Consider the following 12,124-nt stretch of genomic DNA (forward strand, 5'->3'; position numbering starts at 1 on the left):
ATCTTTGGTGGTTTCCTTTTACGAACTGACAACACTAAAGATCTCATGGAAACAAGTAGCTGAGTGCGGAAATTAACAGAAAACGCTTAGGGTATGTTCACACGCACTAATTACGGACGTAATTCTAGCGTTTTTGCCCCGAATTACGTCCGAAAATAGCGCCTCAATAGCGCTGACGAACATCTGCCCATTGAAAGCAATGGGCAGACGTTTGTCTGTTCACACGAGGCGTAATTTACGCGCCGCTGTCAAATGACGGCGCGTAAATAGATACCCGCGTCAAAGAAGTGACCTGTCACTTCTTTGGGCGTAATTGGAGCCGCTATTCATTGACTCCAATGAATAGCAGTGCCAATTACGTCCGTAATGGACGCGGCGTTCAAGCGCCTGCACATGCCGTTACGGCTGAAATTACGGGGATGTTTTCAGGCTGAAACATCCCCGTAATTTCATCCATTACGGACGCCCTCGTGTGAACATACCCTTATATAGAAGTTCCAGAATATCATTGTCGCAATACCTCAAGAGACCACTGAACGCGATCTTCAAGGATACGTACACCTTTGAAATAGTTTACATATATATATATATACACACACACACACACACATATACCTAAATGTCTATCACTGTATTTGGTGCAACTTTCTAAATACTTTTTATTAAAATCTTTTTACTTTTTGAGATACAGCTGCTTTGTTTCCTGTATATAGAGTAGCTGTATTTAGCGCTGAGACCTGAATCCATCCGGTCAGTGGGACTGACGGGTTCAGTGTCAGCGGGTCCTGCTAAATTATGAACTGTCAGAGACATTCAGGACCCGCTGTCACTGAACCCACCATTCCCACTGACCGGATGGATTCAGGTCTCAGCGCTAGATACAGCTGCTCTATATACGGGATACAAAGCGGCTGTATCTCAAACAGTAAAAAGTTTTTAATAAAAAGTATTTTGAAACTGCACCAAACACACTGATTCACATTTTTATTTATAAAAAAAAAATAAAAAAGATTCCAAAAGGTGTACATAGCCTTTAATCTACTACACAGCTCTTCGAATCCCCAAAAGCTTCTCTGCCAGTCCGTCAGCAGGATACAGAATTATTCACCAAAATCTATTATCTAGATGCCTTGTAGTCTGCCAAGGACAAGGCCCATCCCCCAAGAGTGTATAGATTTAGATCTTTCCAGCAGCTAATAGAAGCAATTTTCCTTCATAGTGGTATATATATATATATATGTTTATGTGTGTATATACCGGGTATATTAAGTAATTTTTATGCAAGCAATTCCAAAGGGAATCCACACTTTAATAAATGCATGTAGATATAGGATTTTCTTCATTGCCTATCGGAAGTATACAGGATGCTTTCAAGAAAGTTGAATTATTGTAATGTGTTTGAATTCCTCACCATTTCTGCTTGCTGTCAGTAAATGAAAACCTTTTTTATATCCGGAAGCTGAAACCCAATCCTGAGCTCAGGACTTCAGTTTGTTACAATTGTATCCAATCTGGACTCCAGACTGATACATTTTACCTGCAGCTGATACTTTGTAGCGAACTATCAGGACAGGAGAGAGATTTGTGCTGCTGGTGTGTTTAGTTTATGGAGTGGATTGGCTAGACTGGATACAATTGCAGCAAACCCTCAGCTGTGAGAAGCATTAGGTTTGTTCAGTTTCATTCACTGACAGAATAGATTTTCAAAATGATGAGGGTTTCAATAAGGCCGGATTCACACGAGCGTGTGCGTTTTGCATGGGCAAAAAACGCGGCGTTTTTTGCGCGCAAAAGGTCCATAACCGCTCCGTGTGTCAGCTGCGTATGATGCATGGCTGCGTGATTTTCTCGCAGCCGCCATCATTATGACACTCTGTTTGTATGTTTGTAGCACGTGGTGCTTTTCTGTTTTCATTCATAGTTTTTACTGCTGTTGCGCGAATCACGCGCGTCACACGGAAGTGCTTCCGTGTGCTGCGCGTGATTTTCACGCAACCATTGACTTCAATGAGTGCGTGATGCGTGAAAAACGCACAAATATAGGACATATCGTGAGTTTTACGCAGCGGACACACGCTGTGTGAAAATCACGGACAGTCTGCACGGCCCCATAGACTAACATAGGTCCGTGCGAGGCGCGTGAAAATCACGAGCGTTGCACGGACGTATTACACGTTCGTCTGAATAAGCCCTAAGAAAGTTTTGCAGAACTATTCAGTAAGGGCTTATTCAGACGAACGTATAATACGTCCGTGCAACGCTCGTGATTTTCACGCACGTCGCACATACGTATGTTAGTCTATGGGGCCGTTCAGACTGTCAGTGATTTTCACGCAGCGTGTGTCCGCTGCGTAAAACTCACGACATGTCCTATATTTGTGCGTTTTTCGCGCATCACGCACCCATTGGAGTCAATGGGTGCGTGAAAACCGCGCACGGCACACGGAAGCCCTTCCGTGGGACGCGCGTGCTTCGCGCAACAGCAGTCAAAACTATGAATGAAAACAGAAAAGCACCACGTGCTACAAACATACAAACAGAGTGTCATAATGATGGCGTCTGCGCGAAAATCACGCAGCCAGGCATCATATGCTCATGACACACGGAGCTGTTATGGACCTTTTTCGCATGCAAAACGGCGTGTTTTTTGAGCGTGCAAAATGCACACGCTCGTGTGAATCCGGCCTTACACATTTGTCTGAATAAGCCCTTACCCTCTGACATCCTAGAGACCGGCCTTCTGGGATAACGTTTCATCCCATGTGACCGCTGCAGCCTGTTATTGGCTGCAGCTGTCACATGGGATGAAATGTCATCCCAGGAGGCCTGCCTGGACAAGGAAGCACAGAATTCTGGGTAAGTATACATATATTTATATTTTCCGACGCAAAAATCGCAACATCTGCTATTTGTCGTGGGTTTTACCTCCCCGTTGAATTCAATAGGGAAAACAAAAGCAGCGATAACGCAAATACAATTGATATGTTGCGAATTAAAAAAAAAAAAAACAATTTCAGGTCAAAATAGTTTTTTCCGCTTATCATTTACGCAGCGTGTGGAGGAGATTTGTTCAGATCTCATCCACTCTACTGCTACCTTATTATGCTGCGGATTTTCTGCCACAAAATATGTTGCGGAAAATCTGGAGTATTTACGCTACGGTAATTACACTGAGGTTATATTCACACATGCCAGATTTGTTGCAGAATTTACTGTGTCTGATAATCCATCCCATATGGAGAAGATTGTGCGGCGGGTGCACGGGTTTCTGCAAGTCTCATTGAGGCTGGGTTCACACGACCTATTTTCATGCGTAAACGAGGCGTATTATGCCTCGTTTTACGCCTGAAAATACGGCTCCAATACGTCGGCAAACATCTGCCCATTCATTTGAATGGGTTTGCCGACGTACTGTGCAGACGACCTGTCATTTACGCGTCGTCGTTTGACAGCTGTCAAACGACGACATGTAAATTGACTGCCTCGGCAAAGAAGTACAGGACACTTATATACATTATATGCAGGACACTTATACATTATATGCAGGACACTTATATACATTATATGCGGGACACTTATATACATTATATGCGGGACACTTCTATACATTATATGCAGGACACTTATATACATTATATGCGGGACACTTCTATACATTATATGCAGGACACTTATATACATTATATGCGGGACACTTATATACATTATATGCGGGACACTTATATACATTATATGCAGGACACTTATATACATTATATGCAGGACACTTATATACATTATATGCAGGACACTTATATACATTATATGCAGGACACTTATATACATTATATGCAGGACACTTATATACATTATATGCGGGACACTTATATACATTATATGCGGGACACTTATATACATTATATGCGGGACACTTATATACATTATATGCAGGACACTTCTATACATTATATGCAGGACACTTATATACATTATATGCGGGACACTTATATACATTATATGCGGGACACTTATATACATTATATGCGGGACACTTATATACATTATATGCGGGACACTTATATACATTATATGCAGGGCACTTATATACATTATATACGGGACACTTATATACATTATATGCAGGACACTTATATACATTATATGCGGGGCACTTATATACATTATATGCGGGACACTTATATACATTATATGCGGGACACTTATATACATTATATGCAGGACACTTATATACATTATATGCAGGGCACTTCTTTGCCACGTAATTTGAGCTGTTCTTCATTGAACTCAATGAAGAGCAGCTCAAGATATACGAGCGTCACAGACGCCTCGCAAAATGCGAGGAGGAGCATTTACGTGTGAAACGAGGCAGCTGTTTTCTCTTGAAAACAGTCTGTCTTTTCACACGTAAATGACAGCTAGCGTGTGCACATACCCTGAGACGAGTGGCAGTTGCAGAAATTTCTGTAACAAATCTGCCGCGTGTGAATTCCGACCTTGCATATTCTGCCGTCTGACCAGTGTAGCGACTTGCAGTTTGGCTGTGAAGGGTTAATGAGATGAGGAGATGATAACGCCCGACACTTTGTAGCATTATGGATTCTGACGGGTGTTGCTTTACTGCTGCCTTGATGCGGATAGAAATGTCTCTACGTCCCGGCCTGTCAGCACCTCCTAATCCCACTTCAGATGCTTTGGAAACACTAGTGCAGGGGGCAGCAGTGGTCCGGTAGCGATGATTACTTCTCTTAACATAAGGATCAGATTCTGGAGGCCGCCTCATGACCGTCACAAGTGAACAGGACAAGGGCAGCCGCAGTGTCAGGTTCCCACTTGGGGTTACAGGGCAAAGCCGAGCACCCACAACTACAATCCCAAGAGGGAAGTCTGATGGACACGTGGAAATGCTGCATCCCGTCGTCTGCCACCTAAATAAATGGGTAAAATATGTAATAAACTTGGCCGAGCTCCGCTGGTACCTGAGTATTACTACCAGCTGATGGTGGTGAGTTATTAAAGGGACATTGACCAAAAAATATAAGGTTGTGGGCCTGTCAAAGTGTACCTCAAGTATTACATAACTATTTATATGGCAAAGAGATGTTTCAAAAGTTTACATTGGTGGCGGTCCATGGGCTGGTACCCCCCATCAATAGAATAAGGGAGCTCCCAGCGCTCCTCTGAATATCAGACCCCTTCAAGTTTTAACTTCAAAGTCTCTGGATCTCCAAGACAATGCTGATGGCGCTCCCAGAGGGGTAACTTAAAACACCTGGACCTCAATGCAAAATCTGTAACAGGGCCCCCCATCTACCATGTGCCATTTATAAGACTGGTGTCTTCTTCTGTGATGAAGGGGCCCAGTCAGGCACCAGGTTATCTCTGCACCCCCTATAGCTACACCCCTGGCCGGTCCCATAGGTTTTATAAGTTCCAGGTTCCATTGCTTCCTTTGGGAGCACCATTAGCGCAAAGGAAATTACTATAAAAATCACTGGGGGCTTCTTCCTACTAGTGATCAGTGGGGGCCCCAGTTCATGGATCCAGTATAAATCTACATCTGTGTAATGGTGTATTTTACAGTCTTTTTACAGTGATTTGGTGCAATTTTACAAATGGCTGTAAAAACGCATGCGTTTTTCAGTGCGGTTTTGACACGCACGGCAAAAAACGCACAGTGTGAATACACCCCGAGGCCGTGTTCAGTTTGTGTTTCAGCATTACGTTCATTTGGACCATTTCAAACATGCATTTCAATGAATGCCCAGATCTATGCAGCTGTATGCCTAGGCACAATTATTTTGCGATGAGTGTTTATTACCCATTGAATTGACCTAAGAATCCGTGTGTTGTGCAGTATAACCCCCAGTGTGGTGGTGTCTAGGATCATGGTCCTGCTGATCCGTAAAACACATTGTATGGTTCACAGCCGATCCTCTGATGACTGGCGCTGAGATCTGTTCCGTTAAGGTTAATGTGAGACGCCACCTGTTGAATGTGACAGAAGCCAGCTGAGCTCGCAGGTACCCGCGCCGAGTGTCAAGAGCATCTGCTCCGTGCTCCAGATAACGTGTGAACAGCAGCGTCAGCCTGCCTGGAACCAACACTCTTTGACTCCATCTCCCTGCCACGCTCCTGACACTAATCTAATGAGTGCTGATAAAAAGCCTGATAATGCTCCACTCCATGATCTCGTATTCTGCTGAGCGTCAGCTGCCAGAGACCGCCACTCTTTACCCCCCAGAGCTCTGCAGGGGGATGCTTTATTGCAGCTGACTATGTGTGCCACCTGGGCCTGCCTGGGAACAGCTGCATCACTTCACCAGCAGGGTATGACTGAGTACAGCTGGATCAGTGTGCCACCTGGGTCTGATTGTCTATAGTCTTACCAGGGAACCATCTGAGCATGGCTGGGTACAGCTAGATGAGGGCACCACCAGGGTCTTAGTACAGTTGAATCAAGGTGACGATGGGTCTGATTGACTACAACCTTACAAGGGAACCACCTGAGCCTGGCATGGAACAGCTGGATGAGGGGGCCACCATGGTCTTACTGGGTACAGATGTATTAAGAAACCTATTGTCTGTCTGGTCACAACTGGATCAGGGCATTGTCTGGGTATAGCCGTATCACTTCCGTTTTTTGGGTACAGCTGTATCAGGGCACCACTTAGGTCTTCCTGGGTACAGCTGTATCAGGGCGCCACTTAGGTCTGCCTGGGTACAGCTGTATCAGGGCGCCACTTAGGTCTGCCTGGGTACAGTTTCATCAGGAAATCACCTGGGTTTGCCTTGGTACAGCTGGATACATGCTATCTGTTACAGTTGGATCGGTGTCTCACCTGGATAGATTAGAGTGTCTACCTGGTTACAGGTTGCCTCTTGTTTGTACATTGCAACGAATCAATTCTACCAGTCTAGTTCTGGAGCAGTGCATCACCTGGGGTTGACTGGGTACAGCAGGTTCCGTGCCACCCGAATCAGCACACTGGCCAATACAGGCCAGTCCTGTCGGCCCTGTTCGCACGGAGTAATTTGCAGGCAGAAAAATCTGCCTCAAAATTCCTTCAGGAATTTTGAGCCACAGTTTGACGTGCCGGCAGAACACTTGCCGTGTTTTTCGCAGCGTTTTTTAGCCAGCGGCCATTGAGCGCTGCGGGCAAAAACCGCCACTTAAAATGCGATCTCTGCCTCCCATTGATGTCGATAGGAGGTCAGAGACAGAAACGCCTGAAGAAAGGTCATGTCGCTTTTTCCCACAAGCGTTTTTACCACTTGCGGAAAATTTCAATGGGAGGTGATTTCGGGCGTTTTTTTTTTTGGCACTGTTTCCGACGCGGTTTTCTTATAAAAAAAACAGCGCCAAAATACTCTGTGTGAACTAACCCAAACAGTTCTAATCCGACCAAAAAAGGGGATTATACCAGTTGGTTGGCACTTACTCAATATTCAGACCAAATAATGGATAGCGCTATTTTATAGGTTGAATTGAACACCACAAACTGGTTACTTGGCCCTAAATTTTAAAAAACAACAGACCTTCCAGTCATTGTGCCACCATGAGGTCCTCGTATGCGGAGGAGAAATTTCAGAATACAATTTGACAAAGTCTATATCTTTCTATAGAGCCCTTGGGGGGCTCAACGGTCATGAGAATGACTGACTACATCCACCAGCGTTTCTGAAAGGAAATATGACTGGGCAGACGTCCGGAAAAATATAGAAATAAGCAGAACTTCTATTATAGTTTACGCCTGGTATTTGTGGGGAAGAGATAGGCCGTATACAAGGGGGTCCGGACCAACCTTCCTAACTCCATAGCGGTCGCTTTTAACCATCGTACTACCCTTGTTGGATTTATTGGACCAGTTCTTTTAATGGGGTTACATAACCCTTTGTCCTTTATTAATGACCAGTGCCAGAAAACGCCGGGCTCGCTTGTAAGCCATCATTGATGTCCCAGATCCTCTCCCTCTTTGTTTAACTGGCAGGGTCTGCAAACAGCTGTGACTATAAGGGGGGAGGTATTCCATAGACTCTTGATATATTCACACAACTGGAAACATCTGTGGCTGGAAATCCTGGAGAGCGCAGTGTGTGGGGAAGTGTGTGCGGCCAGCGGTATAATCCGGGCAGACCTACACATATTGCCACACCAGGCAATATAAGCACTGCGAGCATTCCTTCCAGCCTATAGCCAGGGATAGGATATCCAGGATAATCTCTGTCTGGGTCTTCACTGGAAAATCAGTGATACCTAATGAACATAATCCTTGTCCAACTTCCATTGTACAGTGGTTGAATAGAGTCTTAAAGGGGAAGTATTACCCCTGTCAATCGACCCTTTAAATGTTATTATAATTTAAAGGTTATGTCTACCTACGAAACTATTTTTTATTTACATTTTTTGTCGCAATGCATCTAAAATTAAAAATTAAGCAACTTCTCAAAAAGTCTTGATTAAAAATTTCCGATTTATTTTGTGTCTACAGCACCTTTGCAGACTTGTGTCTCCATGGTAACAGACTACAAACAAACCCTGTGTAGTCTGATCCTGCAGTCATTCTCCTTTCCGCCTGTCCCTTACTTCTTTCTAACCTATCGAATGTGTGTTAGCAAAAATAGGGTAGAGATGAAAGGGAGTATAACTGCAGGATCAGACTACACAGGGTTTATGTGTAGTCTGATACCATGGAGACACATAGATCTGCATAGGAGCTGTATACAGAAAAGGATAGGACTTTTTAGATCAAGTTTATTTGCATCATTTTTCATTTTAGATCATGCATTGGGACACTACAATAAAAAATGGTTATGAAAGTGGACATATCTTAAAAAATTGCAGTACCCCAGTGGGTTGGTGCCATAAATATCAATGCAACATGAATTCTGATAGTCTGGTCCTGTACGTTACTGATATAATAATCTTTGTGATAGATTTGGGATAATGTATCAGCAACAGGTTTCACTACCTGTGGGATTGTAATATGGGACAGTATCACCTGGCGACCTCAGGGTGAGATACTGAGCGCTTCTTGGCCGATAAGGATATGTTCACACGCAGTGAGCAAAAAAGTCTCAAAATACGGAGCTGTTTTCAAGGGAAAACAGCTCCTGATTTTCAGACGTTTTTTGAGCCACTTGCGTTTTTCGTGGCATTTTTTACGGCCGTTTTTTGGAGCTGTTTTCAATAGAGTCAATGGAAAAAACGTCCCTAGAAGTGTCCTGCACTTCTTTTGATGAGCCGTCATTTTACGCGCCGTATTTTGACAGCAAATCGTAAAATAAAGGCTCGTGGGAACAGAACATCGTAATTCCCATTGCAAGCAATGGGCAGATGTTTGTAGGCGGAATTGAGACGGTTTTTCAGGCGTAATTCGAGGCGTAAAACGCCTGAATTACGTCTGAAAATAGGTCGTGTGAACATACCCTAACAGGAAAGTTCTTGGCTGGTGTCATTCTCACAAACATCTGAACAAATACTGTAATAATTTTATAAATGTTGCTGACCCCTAATCCGTGACAATGGACCCAGAATGCAATATTTGGGGACTTGGGAATCCTGCAGCATAAGTGCAATGGAATTTTCTAAATTTAGGCTGAATGCTTCCCAGGGCTGGGAAAAAAGAAGAGGGGCGGGGGGGGGGGGGGGGGGTCTACATCTTGAGCACAAAAAGGAAGGAGGAAGAGAAGCCGTATATCCCAATAGATCAGAGGAAGCTTCCCTATAGAGTAATTCATAGGTGACATTACATCATATTAGATAAGACTGTAAGTTCTGACGTGTCATGTGACGCTTTATACCTATAGACCAGTGGTCCACACCTGTGGCTGTCTAGATATCGGGGAAACTACAACTACCAGCATGCTCTGATAGCTGAAAAAATGAATGTTCTGCAACTTTCTAATATACTTTGTTTCAATTCTTCACTATCTCCAAAATCTCTGCTTGCTGTCATGGAATGTCCTGTCCTAATTATTTCCAACATATATATAGTGATTCACCCCCCCCACCCAGTCATGACATATCTGTATCCTACATACAGGGTCATCTCATTTTCTTCTTCTTCAGTAAATACAAATGCACCAGCCAGGATGCATGCTGGGATTGTGCAGAGCGTTGCGCTCGTCCCCTGGGTGCAGTTTGTTTGAGAGTGTTTCTCTTTAGAAAAGTATTTTTATATTGTGTTTTATTTGCATGTGCACCAGCGGAAAATACATGGTGAGGGGGTGAGGCAGATGGGTGGGGTGGGGGTGGCAGCCGCCTTGGCACTATCCCAAATAACAGTTTGTAGTAATTATCCGGAGACTCCAGACAGAAACAATTAGACCCTGATTATTCAATCCCATGCTCAGTGGCAACTGTTGCGTGCGCCCTGGCAACCGTAGAGTTAATTGTCGAATCCTTTGACCTTTTTTCTGAAATGAGGGATTTACGCTACGAGGAACTCTGTTTTTTATGATCTGAAAATAATGCCCCCCCCCCCCCCTTAGTATTCTTCTCCTCTGGTTCTCGTAGCGTCTCCATGAAATTGATTGAGATAATGATGCCAATGTCTGCGTATAATAAGTGTGTTGTGTGCTGAGTGTCCTCTGTGCTGCTCTGACCGCTTCCCTTGTCTCACACTGCTCTCTATTCTTTACAGCTGCAGGAAGAGCAGTTGGACTGTGGAGCGGCTCATCTCCAGCACCCGCTAGCTATCAATCGGCCTCTGTCTGCCACCGCGCTCTTCACGGCTCCGGGTTTGACCTCGGTGGCAGTAGCCAATGTCAGCGGCTACACGGTGGCGTTTTTGGGCATGGCCGGCGGGCAGCTTCAGAAGGTAATTCACAAGATTGTGCCACTTGCTTCATAAATGAATGTGAAATAAAAGTTTATTTGTGGCATGTGATAAAGAGATTTATTTCTGTTACTTATTTACTGTATTTATTTTTGTTGCTTATATAATGGCAACATATTCTGCGGCGCTGTACAGAGATTGTCATCACTCACAATCTAAATTCCCTATCAGTATATTTGAGGAGTATGAGAGAAACACGAACACAGAGAGAACATACAAACTCCATGCAGATGTTATCCATGGTCGGATCCAAACCCATGATCCCAGCGCTGCAAGACAGCAAAGCTAGCCACCGAGATAGATAGATAGATAGATAGATAGATAGATAGATAGATAGATAGATATGAGATAGATAGATATGAGATAGATAGATATGAGATAGATAGATATGAGATAGATAGATATGAGATAGATAGATATGAGATAGATAGATATGAGATAGATAGATAGATAGATAGATATGAGAGATATGAGATAGATAGATAGATAGATATGAGATAGATAGATATGAGATAGATAGATAGATATGAGATAGATAGATATGAGATAGATAGATAGATAGATAGATATGAGATAGATAGATAGATAGATAGATAGATAGATAGATAGATAGATAGATAGATAGATAGATAGATAGATAGATAGATAGATAGATATGAGATAGATAGATATGAGATAGATAGATATGAGAGATAGATAGAGAGATATGAGAGATAGATAGAGAGATATGAGAGATAGATAGATAGATAGATTGATAGATAGATAGATAGATAGATAGATAGATAAATGGTAGATATGAGATAGATAGATAGATAGATAGATAGATAGATAGATAGATAGATAGATAGATAGATAGATAGATAGATAGATAGATAGATAAATGGTAGATATGAGATAGATAGATAAATGGTAGATATGAGATAGATAGATATGAGAGATAGATAGATAGATAGATAGATAGATAGATATGCGATAGATCGACAGACTCGTAATTTCAAATGTATTTTGCGTTTGTGTGTGAACATGGCCTTATGGTACCTGCAGACGTCTACATTGAGGGCGTCACTACTTCTGAGCACCCCCGGATGCTGCGCTCACTCTCCCCCCACATTTCCTTCTTTGCTGGGCACATATTTTGATATTCTCCACAACCACCAAACTATTACTAACTCCGCAACACATGGTCAGACGGTCACAAGTGTCACCGGTTATTCAGAGGGTGGGGGAGGGGACAGACGGCAGCAGCAAAATGTTTCCTTACACCAAACAACTGCACCTGTTCCTGT

At 43.3% G+C, this 12,124-nt stretch overlaps 1 protein-coding gene across 1 annotated transcript in view; it reads left to right on the forward strand.

Annotated features, from left to right (window-relative positions):
- Window positions 1-12,124, forward strand: part of PLXND1 (plexin D1) — a 99,869-nt gene that overhangs the window by 24,031 nt on the left and 63,714 nt on the right. The window contains exon 2 of the mRNA XM_075831841.1: window positions 10,644-10,820. Within this exon, the coding sequence (XP_075687956.1) occupies window positions 10,644-10,820 (177 nt within the window). The remainder of the gene's footprint in view (window positions 1-10,643; window positions 10,821-12,124) is intronic.

The sequence above is a fragment of the Rhinoderma darwinii genome, chromosome 7 (genome assembly GCF_050947455.1).
Source record: "Rhinoderma darwinii isolate aRhiDar2 chromosome 7, aRhiDar2.hap1, whole genome shotgun sequence".
Classification (NCBI taxonomy): domain Eukaryota; kingdom Metazoa; phylum Chordata; class Amphibia; order Anura; family Rhinodermatidae; genus Rhinoderma; species Rhinoderma darwinii.